This window comes from Narcine bancroftii, chromosome 9 (genome assembly GCF_036971445.1).
Source record: "Narcine bancroftii isolate sNarBan1 chromosome 9, sNarBan1.hap1, whole genome shotgun sequence".
NCBI lineage: Eukaryota > Metazoa > Chordata > Chondrichthyes > Torpediniformes > Narcinidae > Narcine > Narcine bancroftii.
Genome location: NC_091477.1, coordinates 55,288,313 through 55,308,583, shown reverse-complemented (window position 1 = coordinate 55,308,583; position 20,271 = coordinate 55,288,313). Strand labels below are relative to the sequence as shown.

Below are 20,271 nucleotides of genomic sequence, written 5' to 3'. Positions count from 1 at the left end.
GGTTTAAGATTGAAGGGGGAAAATTATAAGAGGAACATGAGGGGAAATTTCTTTACGCAAAGGGTGGTGGAGATGTGGAATGAGCTTCCGACAGACGTGGTCAAGGCAGGATCATTGGTTACATTTAAGGAAAGACTAGATAGTTCCATGGATAGGAGAGAACTGGAGGGGTATGGACCGGGTGCTGGTCAGTGGGACTAGGAGGGTGAGGATTTGTTACGGCATGGACTAGTAGGGCCGAACTGGCCTGTTCTGTGCTGCAAGTGGTTATATGGTTATATGGTAATGCTTTATTTGTGGGCATAGTAGAGCAGGAAGTTTCAAACCAACAGACACTGAACAGCCAAGCATGAACAGAGTTGAGCAGGGCAAGTGGATGGTGCCGTTGCATGCAAATAGAGCATATATTCCTTTCAAGTTGGATACAGGAGCAAAGGCCAATTTGATCTGAGTGTGATATCAGGGTAATGAAGATCCATTACACATCCATCCACATTCTGTTCGGCTCAAGGCCTACAATGGACAGCACATTGACATAAAAGGCCCATGTAGACTCCAGGTGAAAGTTAAAGGTAAAAATTTACCATTCCCAAGAATTTCTGTAGGCTTTTAACCGTAGCAGGTTTTGCGTTTTTTGGTAATGGCCTCAACTTTGGATGGTAGCGGGTTCACATCTTCAGGGTATGGAAGAAGATTGGAGGCTAGTTGCATGGGCATCAAGGACAATTACTACATTTGAATATCAATATGCACATTGAAAGAGTGCCTAAGTCTGGTCTATGGACTCGAGAAATTCCACAGCTATGTGAATGGTCACCAATATTCGTGGCAGAGACAGACCACAAGCCATTAATAGCCAAATCAAGAAAAACCTCAGTGAGATGTTGCCGTGAATCCAAAGACTGAAGATGAAGCTACAACATTATGACTTTGAATTGATGTACAGGTACACACCAGGGAAACTTATGCTGATGGATTTGTTGCCCAGGGCAATGTCACAGAGTGAAGCACACAATAAGAGAGACCGATGTGAAATTCCATGTGAATCTGATCACTGAATCTCTTCCTGTATCTGACATGAAATCCAAGCAGATCGCGGCTGAAACAGATAAGGACATAGTTCTACAGAAGGGCATCAAGAATCTGAATGAAAGATGGCCTAGAGGTGAATGTCAGCCATACTTTAACATCAGAGCCGAGCTGCGTGTTGTCAATAGGCTTCTACTCAGCCAGAGCAGAATTGTCATTTCTCAATCACTGTGACAAGAGATGCTGAAAAGGGTGCATGAGGGGCCCCTTGGAATGGAAAATTGCAAGAGGAGGGCCAGAACTGCTGTTTATTGGCCATGGATAAATGCTGATATTGACAGGATAGTTTCCAGCTGTGAGACCTGTCTGAAACATCATGGAAAGCAGACAAAGGAACCCATGACTAGAATAGACTTATCAGAGGAGCTCTCTATTGAACTAACCTGAGATGGCGCTGCTTCCCAACCTGTCTGCTGCCTGCATGGTCAAATACATGAAGTTGATCTTTGTAAGACATGGAATTCCTCAAACTGTCTCATGACAATGAGACAAATTCCAGAAAATTCCAGAACTCTGCAGAAGAATATAATTTTTGACAAGTGATTTCAAGTCCTCTGCATCCCCAGTCAAACAGTAAAGCAGAGAAAGGAGTTCACATTGTTAACAGCTGCACAAGACAGTGGCTCAGATCCATATCTAGTAGTTAGAACTTCACCACTTGAACATGTCATGTCACTTGTTGAACTCCTGATGGGACGTAGACTACCCACCACACTTCCCTACTCTGCAGACTCAAACAAGATTAGAGATGTCAAACTGAAGCAAAAGCATCTGCAAAGGAGACAAAAAAATAAACAAGTCAGTAAGAAGCTTGGGGCCACTGGCAGAACATGACACAGTGAGACTCAGAGATGCTAACTCCTGGGAAAATAAGGCCACTGTTCTGCAGGAAGTAAATCCAAGATCTGGCACTGTTAGAAAAGAGGTTGGTCAAATACTGAAGAGAAATTGAAAGAGCCTGCTGAAAATATGAGGTGCTACAGGAACATACAAATGCAGAAGATCCAGTCTGTACTGCAACAGAGGAAACACCACCAGTGCTAGACAGTCGTGGACCAGCAAAGCTGACACAAGTACGTATGTTGAGAAGATCCACACGAGTTGTCAAAGCACCTGACAGATTGAATCTCTAAAAGAAAAAGAACTGCACACTTTAAAAATTTTGTGCTGTTGATGTTTGTGTTTACTTTTGTTTAACTTAAATTGAAATAGATCTGTATAATTATCCACTGCATAATGTCTGTTCAGGCAACTTCTGACTGCATATGTGTCCATGGTCCTATAAGGCAATAACATAGATCAGAAATCCCGATAGAAGAATGGGATGTAACCAAACGTAGCGGATGCAAAAGCTTCCTGCATGCAACACTTGTATCTTGTGTCTCTTGTATACAAAATGATTGCACGTCTTGATAAACTCCAGACTCGTCTGGCAAGCCCCAATTGTGGTAAGTACAGATTACATATTAGCTTGTGTATACAGTTGTGTATATTTAAAATGTTGTGGAAACTCACCAAGTGAACTGGCTCCAAAAATGGCGGACTTGCTGTGGAAAACATGGGAAATTGACCTGCATCCAACACAGATTTTTTTAACTGGGCTGATGACATAACTGATGATGTCACGACAGGTCTATGTGACAGAAGCAGTAATGTATACACACCCAACATGCAAGCCTGGAGATGTCAGTGTTGCACTAAACTCCACAGTGTGTACATCACCTTCCCAGCGTATACATCAACTCGATAACATGTACACCGACGTCTATAGTAACTATAACATATACATAATATAACATATATATAACTATAGAATATTTTGCTACATTTGTAAGGTGAGCCTGGTGGGCAGCTCGCTTCTTTGCCAGCAGCTCCTGGATTTCCTGGCTGTTTTCGTCGAACCAGTCCTTGTTTTTCCTGGAGGAGAAGCCCAGTACCTCTTCAGTGGATTGCAGTATGGTAGTCTTCAACTGATCCCAGAGGGTTTCAGGGGACGGGTCCGAGAGGTGGATTGCATCGTCGAGCTTTGCTTTGAGGTTTGCCTGGAAGTTTCCTCTCGCTTCGTCTGACTGCAGGTTTCCAACATTGAACCTCTTTCTGGGGGCTTTACTGTTCCTGGGCTTTGGCTTGAAGTGAAGGTTGAGCTACATCACCTTTGAAGACCAAACCAAAGCCTTCGACACTGTGAGCAGGAAAGGGCTTTGGCAAATACTAGAGCGCATCGGATGTCCCCCAAAGTTCCTCAACATGGTTATCCAACTGCACGAAAACCAACAAGGTCGGGTCAGATACAGCAATGAGCTCTCTGAACCCTTCTCCATTAACAATGGCGTGAAGCAAGGCTGTGTTCTCGCACCAACCCTCTTTTCAATCTTCTTCAGCATGATGCTGAACCAAGCCATGAAAGACCTCAACAATGAAGACGCTGTTTACATCCGGTACCGCACGGATGGCAGTCTCTTCAATCTGAGGCGCCTGCAAGCTCACACCAAGACACAAGAGAAACTTGTCCGTGAACTACTCTTTGCAGACGATGCCGCTTTAGTTGCCCATTCAGAGCCAGCTCTTCAGCGCTTGACGTCCTGTTTTGTGGAAACTGCCAAAATGTTTGGCCTGGAAGTCAGCCTGAAGAAAACTGAGGTCCTCCATCAGCCAGCTCCCCACCATGACTACCAGCCACCCCCACATCTCCATCGGGCACACAAAACTCAAAACGGTCAACCAGTTTACCTATCTCAGATGCACCATTTCATCAGATGCAAGGATCGACAATGAGATAGACAACAGACTCGCCAAGGCAAATAGCGCCTTTGGAAGACTACACAAAAGAGTCTGGAAAAACAACCAACTGGAAAAACCTCACAAAGATAAGCGTATACAGAGCCGTTGTCATACCCACACTCCTGTTCAGCTCCGAAACATGGGTCCTCTACCGGCATCACCTACGGCTCCTAGAACGCTTCCACCAGCGTTGTCTCCACTCTATCCTCAACATTCATTGGAGCGCTTTCATCCCTAACGTCGAAGTACTCGAGATGGCAGATGTCGACAGCATCGAGTCCACGCTGCTGAAGATCCAGCTGCGCTGGGTGGGTCACGTCTCCAGAATGGAGGACCATCGCCTTCCCAAGATCGTGTTATATGGCGAGCTCTCCACTGGCCACCGTGACAGAGGTGCACCAAAGAAAAGGTACAAGGACTGCCTAAAGAAATCTCTTGGTGCCTGCCACATTGACCACCGCCAGTGGGCTGATATCGCCTCAAACCGTGCATCTTGGCGCCTCACAGTTTGGCGGGCAGCAACCTCCTTTGAAGAAGACCGCAGAGCCCACCTCACTGACAAAAGGCAAAGGAGGAAAAACCCAACATCCAACCCCAACCAACCAATTTTCCCTTGCAACCGCTGCAACCGTGTCTGCCTGTCCCACATCGGACTTGTCAGCCACAAACGAGCCTGCAGCTGACGTGGACATTTACCCCCTCCATAAATCTTCGTCTGCGAAGCCAAGCCAAAGAAGATTTTGCTACATTGGTGACCCCCAACAATCCAAATGATACTTGGACCCCAACATGGAAAATATTTCTTCAATGCATGCTCTGAAACTGCCAATATTCTGGACTTCACAACCACGTGTATGGTTTGACCAAGCAAAAGCCCAATTCCAGTAGGGGCAGATAACATCTGGTTTCACGCAGTATGACTACATTGTAAGTGCCCTGGATTAAGGGATGGCATGCTGAGTTTTTGATTTTCTGCAGTAGCCTCCGGAGGAGGGCAAGTATATGGTGCTCAAGAGTCTGCTCATCCATACCTTTGGCCTCTCACGATGTGAGCAAGCTGCCTGTTTACTTTACTTGGATGTCTAGGGAGGCAGGACCCCTACCGCGCTCATGAAAGAAATACTGGCACTAGCAGAAGGGCATAGGCCCTGCCTCATGTTTGAGCAGGCTTTCTTGGAGCAGTTGCAGAAGATATCCACATGCTGCTGGCTGATGAGGATTTCTATGACCAATGAGGAGTTGCAACCCATGCTGACATTCTATGACAGGCTAAGCAAGAAAACGTAACATCTGTAGGACAGGTCACCAGATCCTGCTCACAACAGCAGGACCATGCAACTCCAACATTAGACCAGCAGCAGGGTTGATCAAATCTGTTGTCAGATCGCCAGTCAGTCAGGAGACAATGGGACGAAGATAGCACCAATAGGTGTTTTTAGCATCAACGATGGGGCACTGAAGCTCACCGCTGCTAACCTCCCTGTGTGTTTCAGGGAAACGCTGAGGCCAGTCATCGCTAATGGCTGTGGCGGCTGGCCAGTGAGACAGCTTTTTATATGTCTGGTGTTTCTTGGTGGATACAGGGGCTGAGATCATCGTGCTTCTCCCTTCAGGACCTGACACTTGTAACAGAAAACCCAGACCATTATCGAAAGCTGCAAACTGCAGTACTATCCAGACATTTGGCACGTGTAGGATCCGACTTCAGTTCGGTGATACTAAGTTTACGTGGACATTCACATTGGCTGCAGTCACACAACCGCTACTGACAGATGAATTTTATCAGAGCACATGGTCTGCTGGTTGATCTAGAGGGATAAATGTTCATTCATACCAACACTTCCCACACCTTCACCCTTGGTGAGGTCAAGCTGCCAGATCCATATTTAGACTCCATTACTCGTTCAAAGAATGAATTCGCTAGGTTGTTGGTGGAATTCCCCACAATAATTACACTGCAATTCAACTCTGCAATGCTAAAACATGGGGTGCAGCACCACATACCGCTGCTGCATGCCCGAGCTCGCAAGTTACCTTCAGATAAACTTCATCTGGCCAAAGAAGAGTTTGAAAGGGTGGAGGACATGGGTATTGTGCAACATTCCAATAGTTCCATGGTAACCGAGGCCGCAGGTGGATGGAGACCCTGCAGTGATTACTGCAGGTTAAATGAGGTTACCACACCAGTTCACTACCCCATTTACAGGACTTCATGCCCAATCTGCAGGGAGCCTACTTCTTTTCCAAGGTCCAGGGGTATCATTAGATCCCCTTCCACCTGGATGACATTTCAAAAATAGCTATTACACCCTTTGGCATTTTTGAATTCAGAAGGATGTCTTTTGGGTTCAAGAATGCCACACAGACTTTCCAACATTTAATGGACAGAGTGGGACATGATCTTGACTTTACCTTCACATATCTAGATGATTTGGTTTCAATAACAAAGAAGGAATCATGGCACGTTTCCATTTCAGGATTGCATGGACCCCAGAGGAGAACTTTTCTTGGTGATTATAGGTCACAGATTTGGGAGGTGCTGTCGAAATGACTTCCATACAATCTATATGTTGTCCACATTACATCCAAGGGGTAGCAGTGGTGGAGAGAATGAGAGATAATTGTGGTGGTTAGGGAGCCAATCAATTGTGCTACTTAACCCCAGATGGTGTTGAGCCTGAGATTTTTTTTTAAAATTTTTTATTTCTCACACTGTGAACCATATCAACCAAAATATGTACAAATGTTTCTCATTAAATATACACAGTGGCATTTCCCCCCCCTTTTACCCCCTTCCCTCCCTCCCCCCTTCCCACCCCCCTCCAAAACCAATAAATATTCAACTTATACAATACAATAAAACCATAAAACAGTATCTTCACAGAAGGGAAAAACAAACAAGAAAAATGTGTCATCTATTTTTACACACTAAATCTAATAGTTTTGTCTTCTTATCATTTTAGGGGAGGAGGTCCGAGGCAAGCCCTCTCTGATACGTTCCATGTATGGTTCCCAAATTTGTTCAAACAATGTAACTTTATTTTTTAAATTATGTTATTTTTTCCAATGGAATACACTTATTCATTTCCATGTACCATTGCTGTATTCTCAGGCTCTTCCATTTTCCAAGTTAACATTATACATTTTTTTGCTACTGCTAAGGCTATCATAATGAATTTTTTTTTGTGCTTTATCCAATTTGAGGCCTAATTCTTTACTTCTTATGTTACTTAAAATAGAGATCTCTGGATTTTTTTGGGTTTTTTTTGGAAATTTTATTTAATACCTGATTTAGTTCTTTCCAAAACATATTCACTTTCGTACATCCCCACTTTGTATATATTATTGTTCCCATTTCATTTTTACAGCGAAAACACCTATCTTATAATGTATAATGATCCCATTCTTTTAATTTTTGAGGAGTGATATATAACCTGTGTAACCAATTATACTGTATCATGCATAACCTTGTGTTTATTGTATTCTTCATAGTTCCAGAACATAACTTTTCCCATGCTTCATTCTTTATCTTTATGTTTAAGTCCTTTTCCCACTTTTATTTGGGTTTATAGCTTATTTCATAATTTTCCTTATCTTGCAGCTTGATGTACATGTTCGTTATAAATCTTTTAATTATCATTGTGTCTGTAATCACATATTCAAAGCTGCTTCCTTCTGGTAATCTCAAGCTGTTTCCCAATTTATCCTTTAAATAAGCTTTCAGTTGATGGTATGCAAACATTGTATCGTGAGTTATTCCATATTTGTCCTTCAACTATTGAAATGTTAATAAATTATTTCCCAAAAAACAATTTTCTATTCTTTTGATTCCTTTTCTTTCCCATTCTCTAAAGGAAAGGTTATCTATTGTAAAAGGGATTAGTGGATTTTGCGTCAATAACAATTTTGGTATTTGGTAATAAATTTTTTTCCTTTCTACGTGAATCTTCTTCCATATATTAAGTAAATGATGCAATAATGGTGAGCTTTTATATTGCACCAGCTTTTAACCCACTTATAAAGTAGATGTTCCGGAACCTTCTCCCCTATTTTATCTAGTTCTATCTTAGTCCACTCTGGTTTTTCTCTCATCTGGTAAAAATCTGATAAATACCTTAATTGTGCGGCTCTATAATAATTTCTGAAGTTTGGTAACTGCAAACCACCTTAGTTGTACCTCTCTGTTAATTTATCTAGTGCAACCCTCGGTTTCCCCCCTTTCCACAAGAATTTCTTTATTATTCTCTTTAGTTCAACAAAAAAATTTCTCTGTTATGGGAATTGGTAACATTTGAAATAAGATATTGTATCCTTGGGAACACATTCATTTTAATGCAATTCACCCTCCTTATCAACATTAGCGGTAGTTCTTTCCAAGTTCTAAGTCTTCCTGCAATTTCTTTATTAGTGGCTGATAATTTAGTTTGTACAAGTGGCTTAAGTTATTATCTAACCTGATCCCTAGGTATCAGATTGCTTGTGCTTGCCATTTAAATGGTGATTCTTTTTTAAGTTCTGTATAATACGCGTTACTCACTGGCATCACTTGACTTTTATTTGCGTTGATCTTGTACCCCGATATTTCTCCATACTCCTTCATTTTCTTATGTAATTCTTTTATTGATATTTCTGGTTTTGTTAGGTATACTATGATGTCATCTGCAAATAAACTGATTTTATACTCCTTCTCCTTTATTTTTTTCCCTTTTATTTTCTATTCTTATCAGCTCTGCCAATGGTTCTATTGCTAAGGCGAACAATGAGGGGGATAATGGACATGCCTGCCTAGTTGATCTACTTAATTTGAATTGGTTCGATACATATCCATTTATTACTACCTTTGCCAATGGTCCATTATATAATGCTTTAATCCAATTAATATATTTTTCTGGCAGATTGAACTTTTGTAATACTTTAAATAAGTAACCATAGACAGCACAGAACAGGCCAGTTTGGCCCTACTAGTCCATGCCTTCTGTGAACAAGCTGGTCAGTGGGTTGGTCCTCAGTTTGAACAGTCTGAAGCCCTCATTGTTATCTTTTACCAGCCGCCAATAATTCTTTCTTTGGCTTGGCTTCGCGGACGAAGATTTATGGAGGGGGTAAATGTCCACGTCAACTGCAGGCTCGTTTGTGTCTGACAAGTCCGATGTGGGACAGGCAGACATGGTTGCAGCGGTTGCAGGGGAAAATTGGTTGGTTGGGGTTGGGTGTTGGGTTTTTCCTCCTTTGCCTTTTGTCAGTGAGGTGGGCTCTGCGGTCTTCTTCAAAGGAGGTAGCTGCCCGCCAAACTGTGAGGCAAAAAGATGCAAGGTTTGAGGCGATATCAGCCCACTGGCGGTGGTCAATGTGGCAGGCACCAAGAGATTTCTTTAGGCAGTCCTTGTACCTTTTCTTTGGTGCACCTCTGTCACAGTGGCCAGTGGAGAGCTCGCCATATAACACGATCTTGGAAGGCGATGGTCCTCCATTCTGGAGACGTGACCCACCCAGCGCAGCTGGATCTTCAGCAGCGTGGACTCGATGCTGTCAACATCTGCCATCTCGAGTACTTCGACGTTAGGGATGAAAGCGCTCCAATGAATGTTGAGGATGGAGCGGAGACAACGCTGGTGGAAGCGTTCTAGGAGCCGTAGGTGATGCCGGTAGAGGACCCATGATTCGGAGCCGAACAGGAGTGTGGGTATGACAACGGCTCTGTATACGCTTTTCTTTGTGAGGTTTTTCAGTTGGTTGTTTTTCCAGACTCTTTTGTGTAGTCTTCCAAAGGCGCTATTTGCCTTGGTGAGTCTGTTGTCTATCTCGTTGTCGATCCTTGCATCCGTTGAAATGGTGCAGCACTGGTTGACCGTTTTGAGTTTTGTGTGCCCGATGGAGATGTGGGGGTGGCTGGTAGTCATGGTGGGGAGCTGGCTGATGGAGGACCTCAGTTTTCTTCAGGCTGACCTCCAGGCCAAACATTTTGGCAGTTTCCGCAAAACAGGATGTCAAGCGCTGAAGAGCTGGCTCTGAATGGGCAACTAAAGCGGCATCGTCTGCAAAGAGTAGTTCACGGACAAGTTTCTCTTGTGTCTTGGTGTGAGCTTGCAGGCGCCTCAGATTGAAGAGACTGCCATCCGTGCGGTACCGGATGTAAACAGCGTCTTCATTGTTGAGGTCTTTCATGGCTTGGTTCAGCATCATGCTGAAGAAGATTGAAAAGAGGGTTGGTGCGAGAACACAGCCTTGCTTCACGCCATTGTTAATGGAGAAGGGTTCAGAGAGCTCATTGCTGTATCTGACCCGACCTTGTTGGTTTTCGTGCAGTTGGATAACCATGTTGAGGAACTTTGGGGGGCATCCGAGGCGTTCTAGTATTTGCCAAAGCCCTTTCCTGCTCACGGTGTCGAAGGCTTTGGTGAGGTCAACAAAGGTGATGTAGAGTCCTTTGTTTTGTTCTCTGCACTTTTCTTGGAGCTGTCTGAGGGCAAAGACCATGTCAGTAGTTCCTCTGTTTGCGCGAAAGCCGCACTATGATTCTGGGAGAATATTCTCGGCGACACTAGGTATTATTCTATTTAGGAGAATCCTAGCGAAGATTTTGCCTGCAATGGAGAGCAGCGTGATTCCCCTGTAGTTTGAGCAGTCTGATTTCTCGCCTTTGTTTTTGTACAGGGTGATGATGGTGGCATCACGAAGGTCCTGAGGCAGTTTTCCTTGGTCCCAACAAAGCTTGAAAAACTCATGCAGTTTGACATGCAGAGTTTTGCCGCCAGCCTTCCAGACCTCTGGGGGGATTCCGTCCATACCTGCTGCTTTGCCACTTTTCAGTTGTTCGATTGCCTTATATGTCTCATCCTGGGTGAGGACCTCATCCAGCTCTAGCCTTAGGGGCTGTTGAGGGAGCTGGAGCAGGGCGGAATCTTGGACTGAGCAGTTGGCGCTGAAAAGAGATTGGAAGTGTTCTGACCATCGGTTGAGGATGGAGATCTTGTCGCTGAGGAGGACTTTGCCGTCTGAGCTGCGCAGCGGGCTTTGGACTTGGGGTGAGGGGCCGTACACAGCCTTTAGAGCCTCGTAGAAACCCCTGAAGTCGCCAATGTCCGTGCTGAGCTGGGTTCGCTTGGTGAGGCTAGTCCACCACTCATTTTGGATCTCGCGGAGTTTGCGCTGAAGATGGCTGCATGCGCGACGGAAGGCTTGTTTCTTCTCTGGACAGGACGGCTTTGTAAGGTGAGCCTGGTGGGCAGCTCGTTTCTTTGCCAGCAGCTCCTGGATTTCCTGGCTGTTTTCGTCGAACCAGTCCTTGTTTTTCCTGGAGGAGAAGCCCAGTACCTCTTCAGTGGATTGCAGTATGGTAGTCTTCAACTGATCCCAGAGGGTTTCAGGGGACGGGTCCGTGAGGCGGATTGCATCGTCGAGCTTTGCTTTGAGGTTTGCCTGGAAGTTTCCTCTCGCTTCGTCTGACTGCAGGTTTCCAACATTGAACCTCTTTTTAGGGGCTTTACTGTTCCTGGGCTTTGGCTTGAAGTGAAGGTTGAGCTTGCAGCGAACCAGCCGGTGGTCAGTGTGGCATTCCGCGCTGGGCATGACCCTGGTGTGGAGTACATCTCGTTTGTCTCTTTCTCTCACCGGGATGTAGTCCAGGAGGTGCCAGTGTTTGGATCGGGGATGCATCCAGGTAGTCTTAAGGCTGTCCCTCTGCTGAAAAAGGGTGTTTGTAATGACAAGCCGCTGTTCTGCGCAGAGCTCCAACAGGAGGCGCCCATTGTCGTTGCACTTGCCGACGCCATGCTTGCCCAGGATTCCTGGCCAGGTTTCTGAGTCTTTGCCGACGCGAGCGTTGAAGTCGCCAAGGATGACAACCTTGTCGGCTGTAGGAGTGCGTTGGATGAGGTTGCGCAGGTCAGTGTAGAACTTGTCCTTTTCTGCTGGTTCCGCCTGGAGGGTTGGAGCATAGACACTGATGAGGGTGATGCAGCGCTTGTTTTCAAGGCCGCCAATAATAGATAGCAGTGATTAGTAAGGGATTACTTAAGGTGGTATGTGAATAAAGAAAAAGTTTGAAAACCACTGTTTTAATCATACCTAATTGTTATGTGCATGGTTTCATAGCTCCTAAAGGAATTGAGCCAATGACAATTTTTCTCAAGCAAAATATTTCAGTAAAAATTGTATCTTGAGCAATGATTCTCAACCTTCCCTTCCCACTCACATACCACCTTAAACAATTCCTTACTAATCAGTTCCACTCTACCCTGTCAAAGGATTTTTCTGCATCTAAGGCAACAGCCACCATTGTTTTTTTATTTCCTTGAGCTGCATGGATTAGATTAATAAGTTTACAGACATTGTCTGCTGTTCATCTTTTCTTGATAAATCCAGTTTGATCTTGTTTTACTATTTTTGGTACACAGTCAGCCAATCTGTATGCTAATAATTTTGCTATTTTCTTATAATCTTAGTTAAGTAGGGATATTGGTCTATTTGATGCTGGTGTTAATGGAATACTTCCCCAGCTTTGGTATTGCTGTAATTATCGCTTGATGTCCTGCTTTGCGGAAACTGCCAAAATGTTTGGCCTGGAAGTCAGCCTGAAGAAAACTGAGGTCCTCCATCAGCCAGCTCCCCACCATGACTACCAGCCCCCCCACATCTCCATCGGGCACACAAAACTCAAAACGGTCAACCAGTTTACCTATCTCGGCTGCACCATTTCATCAGATGCAAGGATCGACAATGAGATAGACAACAGACTCGCCAAGGCAAATAGCGCCTTTGGAAGACTACACAAAAGAGTCTGGAAAAACAACCAACTGAAAAACCTCACAAAGATAAGCGTATACAGAGCCGTTGTCATACCCACACTCCTGTTCGGCTCCGAATCATGGGTCCTCTACCGGCACCACCTACGGCTCCTAGAATGCTTCCACCAGCGTTGTTTCCGCTCCATCCTCAACATCCATTGGAGCGCTTTCGTCCCTAAAGTCGAAGTACTCGAGATGGCAGAGGTCGACAGCATCGAGTCCACGCTGCTGAAGATCCAGCTGCGCTGGATGGGTCACGTCTCCAGAATGGAGGACCATCGCCTTCCCAAGATCATGTTATATGGCGAGCTCTCCACTGGCCACCGTGACAGAGGTGCACCAAAGAAAAGGTACAAGGACTGCCTAAAGAAATCTCTTGGTGCCTGCCACATTGACCACCGCCAGTGGGCTGATAACGCCTCAAACCGTGCATCTTGGCGCCTCACAGTTTGGCGGGCAGCAACCTCCTTTGAAGAAGACCGCAGAGCCCACCTCACTGACAAAAGGCAAAGGAGGAAAAACCCAACACCCAACCCCAACCAACCAATTTTCCCCTGCAACCGCTGCAACCATGTCTGCCTGTCCCGCATCGGACTTGTCAGCCACAAACGAGCCTGCAGCTGACGTGGACTTTTTACCCCCTCCATAAATCTTCGTCCGCGAAGCCAAGCCAAAGAAAAAAAAAAGACATGAGTCTGGCAAGTTTTGTGATTCTTCTACCTGATTCATTACTTCCAGGAGAGGAGGAATTAATAACTCTTTAAATGTTTTATAGAATTCTATTGGAAATCCATCCTCTCCTGGTGTTTTATTGTTCGGCAGATTTTTTTAAACATATCCTGTACTTCGTCTATTTCAAATGGTTTTATCAGTTTGTTTTGTTCCTCTTCTTGCAATTTCAGCAGTTCAATTTTAGCTAAAAACTCTTCTATTTTATCATCTTTCCCCTCATTCTCAGTTTGGTGTAATTGTTCATAAAATTCCTTAAAGTTTTCATTAATCTCTGTTGGGTTATATGTGATTTGTTTGTCCTTTTTCCTTGATGCCAATACAGTTCTTTTAGCTTGTTCTGTTTTAAGTTGCCAGGCCAATATTTTATGTTTTTACTCCCAATTTGCAATACTTTTGCTTTGTTTTCATTATGTTCTTCTCCACCTTGTACGTTTGTAATGTTTCGTATTTTATTTTTTTTGTCTGCCAATTCTCTCTTTTTCTTTATATCGTCCCTTTTCACTACTTGCTATCTCCCTTTCCAGCTGCTCTATTTCCAGCTTGTAATCCTTTTTCATCTTAGTTACATAACTTATTATCTGCCTTCAAATGAAGGCTTTCATTGCGTCCCATAGTATAAATTTATCTTTAACCGATTCTGTGTTTATTTCAAAACATGTTTTAATTTGGCATTCAATAAACTCTCTAAATTCCTGCCTTTTAAGTAGCATGGAGTTTAACCTCCATCTATTATGTTCTTGGTGGGATGTCCTCCAGTTCTATTGCTAATAGCAGGGGTGAATGATCTGAAAGTAGTCTATCTTCATACTCAGTTTTCCTAACTCTCCCTTGAATATGGGCTGAAAACAAAACCATATCAATCCTTGAGTATGTTTTATGCCTACTCGAATAATATGAGTATTCCTTCTCTTTTGGATGATGCCTCCTCCATATATCCATAAGTTTAATTTCCTGCATTGATTTAACTATAAATTTGGCTACTTTATTATTTTTACTTGTCTTTTGTCCAGTTTTATCCAACAATGGATCCTATCAATATATTTCCTTGTGTATCTGCAATCTTCAAAAAAATATCCTGCATAAACTTTTGATCCTCCTCATTAGGTGCATATATATTGAGCAAATTCCAAAATTCTGAGTATATCTGACACTTTATCATTACATTCCTCCCTGCTGGATCTATTATTTCCTCCTCTATTTTGATTGGTACATTTTTGTTAACTAATATGGCTACACCTTTTGATTATATGATGCTGCTGCTACGTGTCCTACCTAGACGTTCTTTAATTTATTATGTTCCACTTCAGTTAGATGTGTTTCCTGCACACATGCTATGTCTATTTTTTTCTTTATTAAGTAAATTTAATAGCCTCTTCCTTTTAATTTGGTTATGTATTCCATTAATGTTTATAGTCATATAGTTCAACATGGCCATCTTATATTTTGTTTACACCTCTTTTCTGCCTCCTCACCACCTCCATCCCACTTTTTCCCCATTTTTGTCTTTTAGTTTTCCCTTTTTAAACTCAATGTATGACAACACATTTAAAACATGAAATACTCCAACAATCCCCACACCCAATAACACCTTAACCCCAAATGACCCCTCCCCCCCTCTGAGTTGCCCCTTATCCCTTGCCGGGCAACCACAACTCCCCTTTCCATTTGGTTTGCGATCTTGCTCGCAAGCATCAACTGATTTTACAGTGACGGTATAATCTCTCCCCTCCAGCCTCCCCCAGAAAACACTTTTTTTAATACATAGAACAAAGCTCTCTTTCCCCCCCCCCCTTTCTTCCTTCCTTCTCTTTTCCATCTTTAGTTCTTTACATATACATTATTTTTACTTTATGTTATTACATCTTTATATATACTTTATCGCCGGTCTTCTTTCTTGTAACATCTCTTCATCTCTTCTTCTGTCCTGCAAACATTCTGTGAATTCTTGTGCTTTCTCCGGATCTGAGAACAGTCTGTTTTGCTCCCCAGGTATAAAACTTCAAGTATGGCTGGATGTCTTAACATGAATTTATAACCTTTTTTCCATAAAATCGTTTTCACCGTATTAAATTCCTTCCTCTTCTTTGAGTTCAAAACTTGTGTCTGAGTAAAAAAATATTTTTTGTCCCTTATACTCCAATGGCTTATTATCTTCTCTAACTTTATTCCTTGCCCGCTCCAGTATATTTTCTCTTGTCGTATATCATAAAAACTTTACTAAGATGGATCTTGGTTTTTGATGTGTCGGTTTCAGAGCTAGTGCTCTGTGTGCCCTTTCTATTTCCATTTCTTCATGCAGTTCTGTCATTCCCAAAACCTTTGAGATCCATCCTTTTATAAATTCCTTCATGTCTGCACCTTCTTCACCCTCCTTCAGGCCCACTATTTTTTATGTTGTTTCTCCTACTATAGTTTTCCAACATATCAATTTTCTGAGATAACAACTCTTGTGTCTCTTTAATTTTTTTGTCACTTCCAATTTTTCTCTTAAATCATTTACTTCCAATTCTACAGCCGTTTCCCATTCCTCCACATTTTCTACTCTTTTCCCTATTTTTGTCATAACCAGTTCTAAACTTTGCATTTTATCTTCTGCTGTTTTCATTTTTCTTTTAATTGCACTAAATTCTAATGATAACCATTCTTTTAATGATCTCATTTGTTCTTCAAAAAAGGCTTCATCTACTTTTTTCCATCTGTTTTACTTTCTATTTCCCTGTGAAGATCTTGGTGGTCTTCCTCTTCTTCTGTGTCTGTACCTGTGCTTGTGTCATCTTCTTCTCTTCTTTGTAACTGTGTCTCTTCTGCTTTTTCTGATGAATTACTTCTATGTCTTTGTCGGGCCTCCTCTTGCTGGGCCTCTTGCTGTTGGGCCTCCGGTCGCGGGCTGTCTGACTGTCGGGCCTCCTGCTGTTGATCCTCTTGTTATCGGTCACCCAGCTGCCGTTCTCCCTCTTCCGGCTCCTTGATCCTTTCCTTGCCGTTATTTTGATCCTCCAGCTGAGCGCCCTGATGCTGGCATCCCTCAGCTGGTCGCGTTGTAACTGCCTGCTCCTCGGCTGAGCCTCCCTCCCGCCGGTGTTCACTTTATCCTTTGATTGAACACTTTTGTTTGGCTCCGAGAGTCATTTTTGGATTCCATCGGTCGGGAGGTCGTGACTTCGCAGGGCACTCACCAACCTCAGAGATCGGCTGCTCTTCACCACCATAGCTCCCTGCTCCTGCGTGCAGGTAAGGCTGCCTCTGGTGAATTTTCTTTTTTTTCCCCATTGTTCTTGCTCTTTCTTGGGTGCCATCTTCTTGTTCTTTTCTGTAACTTTATCTTCTATTTCTTGAGTTTTATATACATTGAGCTCTGTCTTTTCCAAACTTTTTTTCTGGAGACGGCTGGTTCAACCCGACCAACCACTACTCCATCACGTGACTCCTCCAAGCTTGAAATGTTGAAGCTACATTCAATCAGGCAAATGGAAAATATTCCATCAAGAGGGACAGGATCCACCAGCATTTGGATAAGCAATGGCTGCTTTCAAGTAGTCAGCATTGGTTGGAGCACTGCGATTTATGAATCTGTTTTTTTGAAGAGGATTCTTAATGATAAATCTATGAGCATTTGGAGAAGTACAGTCTACTCAAGGATAGTCAGCATCACTTTGTAAAGGGAAGGTCATGCCTCATGAGGCTAATTGAGATTTTTGAGAAGGTAGCAAATGAAATTGATGAGGGTAGTGTGGTAGATGTTGTCTGTGTGGATTTTAGTAAGGCATTTGACAAGGTCCCCCATGAGAGACTTGCTCAGAAACTTTGGCTGTATGAATAAAAATGGGCTTGCAAGTAGGAAGAAGCGAATAGTAGTGGTAGGAAAGAATTCTGCCTGGAAGTCAGTGACTAGTGGAGTTCTGCAAGCATCTGTTCTCAGACCCCCTTGCTCTTTGTAATATTTTATATAAATGACCTAGATTGTGTGGCGCAGTTAGCGTAACGGTTAGCACAATGCTGTTACAGCACCAGTGATCAGACTGGGGTTTGAATCCCGCGCTGTCTGTAAGGAGTTGGTACATTCTCCCCATGTCTGCATGGATTTTCCCTGGGGCTCCGGTTTCCTCTCGCTATCGAAACATACTGGGAGTTGTAGTTTAATTGGGCGGCATGGGGTCATGGGCCAAAATGCCGTTACTGTGCTGTATGTCTAAATTTAAATATAATTTTTTAAATTGTGACAAGGAAGAAGGATGGGTCAGTAAGTTTGCGGATGATACGAAGGTTTGAGGAGTTGTGGATAGTGATGAAAGCTGCCATAGGTTACAAAAGGATGCAAAGTTGGGTGGAAAAGTGGCAGATGGAGTTCAATCCGGATAAGTTTGAGGTGATGCATTTTGGAAGGACAATCGAGAAGGCTAAGTACAGGGTTAATGGTCGGTTAGTTAGGAATGTTGATGAACAGAGGGATCTGGGGTCCAATCCATACATCCCACAAGGTTGCCACATAGGTTGAGAGGATAGTTAAGAAGTTCTATGGTATGTTGGGCTTCATTACAGGGGGATTGAGTTCAAGAGTCAAGAGATCATGTTACAACTCTACAAATCTCTAGTGTGACCACACTTAGAATATTGTGTTCAGTTCTGGTCACCTCATTATAGGAAGGATGTGGAAGCTATGGAGAGGGTTCAGAGGAGATTTACTACAATTTTGCCTGGATTGGAAAATAAGTCTTATGAGGCAAGGTGAGCAGAGCAGGGACTTTTTTCATTGGATCATAGAAGGATGAGAAGAGACAATAGAGGTCTATAAAATTATGAGAGGCATAGATAAGGTGGACAACCAGTGCCTTTTTCCCCAGGGCAGGAACAGCAAACACCAGAGGACATGTGTACAAAGGGAGGGAAGTTTAGGGGAGACATCAAGGGTTGATTTTTTTCACACAGACTTGTGGGTGTCTGGAATTCCTTCCTAGAGATGGTGGAGGAGGCTGAAACATTAGCGGCATTTAAGAGACTCTTAGGCAGGCACATGGAGGGAGGGTTTAGTACTTTTAAGGAATATATGGGTTGGCACAATATTGAGGGTTGAGGGGCCTGAACTGTGCTGTTGTGTTCTATTGTTCTTAGTAACGAAGAGCATCCGTGAGGATAGGGCTATGGTCATTGAATTTATGGACTTCAGCAAAGCCTTTGACAAGGTCCCACATATTGATCTGGAAGGGATCCAAAGGGAGTTGGCCCATTACATTCAAATTTGACTCAGTGGAATGAGTCAGAGGGTAGCAGCGGAAGGGATTTTCCAATTGAAGGCCTGTTCCAATTGAAGGCCTGTGACCACTGGGGTGCTGCAGTGCTGGATGCACCTTCCTTTACAATCCAAATTGTTAATGATAACAATGCAGTTAATCTGATTAACACATTAGCAGATGACATCAAAGTTGATGGGATACTGGACAGTAAGTAATGATATCCAAGATTACAACAGGATCTAGATTAGTTGGGATGCTGAGGCATTCCAAGTGTGAAATATTGCACTTCATTAAACCAGGGCAGGAGTTTCAGATTCATCGTTCCCTGTAAGTGGGGATTCAGATGGAGAAGGCTGGGGATGGTGGTAAAGATTGAAACCTTGGGGGCATTTAAGCGAGCGACACTTAGACACATGGATGAAAGAAAAGTAGAAGTTTACAGGGTAGGGAGGGTTTAGTGCTGCTTTTTTTTTGGATGGTATATATGGGTTGGCACAACATCGAGGGCTGAAGGGCTTGTACTGTGTTGATTGTTCTATGTTCTAAGGTGGTGAAGGCATTTGACACACTTGATTTCATATGGAGTACAAAATTAAGACCTTGTGATTCAGCTGTACAAGGTGCTGGTGAGTATTGTGTTCAGTTCTAGTCATTCATTTATAAGAAGGTCATCAATGGAAAGGAGATTCACCAGGATGTTGCCAGGACCAGAGGGTCTGCGTTGTCAGGAGAGGTTCAAAGTTGTGTGTGTTATTCCACAGAGCATGAGAGACTGAGGGGTGAACATAAGGAGGTTTATAAAATCATGGATAAAGTGAATGCTCACATTCCCAGGGTATTTGCTTCTAGAACAGGTTTAAGGTGAGAGGGGAGAGATTCAAGAAGGCCCTGAGGGGCAACCTTTTCAACTCAGAGGGTGATCTGCATCTGGAACAAGCTGCCAAAGGAAACCGCAGAAGCAGGTAAAGTTATGCGTCAAATGGGCAAAGATTTGGAGAGGGATAGCTTAGAAGGATTTTGACTCCACGCAGGCCAATAGGATTAGCCCAAAATCCAACTTGGTCTGCGTGGCTGAGATGGGCTGAAGAGCCTGTACTGTGCTCTAACTGCCGATGTACATCTTGTAGATAATGGGAAGACTTTGTGGTGTCAGGAGATGAGTCATTTTCTGTACCCAGCCTTGTACCTGTATTTATGTGGCTGTTGCAGGGTGAGGTTTTGGTCAATTGTTATTCCAGATAGTGATAGTTGTGTACTTTTTAATGGGAATGTCTTTAAGGATCAACATTCACTGGTTAGATTTCCCCTTGTTTGAGGTGATCATTGCTTAGTTCTTTTGTGTCTTACCTCATTGAGACCAGGCACAATTGTTTAGGTCTTGATGAATGCAGAAATAGGACTGCTTCACTTTCTGAGGCATTGTGAAGTTAAGGAAACTCTGCACGATTATCAGGGAATATTTCTGCTTTTGTCATATCCTGAATGAGGGATACCTTCATCAACGGTGAGAGAGAGATGGAAGGTGGGGGCTGGCATGAAGGCAGAGGGAGAAGAATAGGAGTAGGTAGATAAAGAAAAGATAGAAACAGTAGAACCAGACAGAGGTGAGTGTTATCTAAAATTAAAATAATTGATATCTACACTGTTGGGTT

At 43.4% G+C, this 20,271-nt stretch overlaps 1 protein-coding gene across 2 annotated transcripts in view; it reads right to left on the bottom strand.

Moving 5' to 3' along the window:
• LOC138743660 (M-phase inducer phosphatase 1-B-like) overlaps positions 1–2,685 on the bottom strand; it is a 103,289-nt gene extending 100,604 nt beyond the window's left edge. Inside the window, exon 1 of one of the 2 annotated variants that reach the window (XM_069899200.1) lies at positions 2,605–2,685. In XM_069899200.1, coding sequence (XP_069755301.1) covers positions 2,605–2,649 — 45 coding nt within the window. In that variant the 5' untranslated portion in view covers positions 2,650–2,685. The remainder of the gene's footprint in view (positions 1–2,604) is intronic. The other variant, XM_069899205.1, reaches the window with a different exon arrangement.
• Between the last annotated feature and the right edge of the window lie 17,586 nt (positions 2,686–20,271).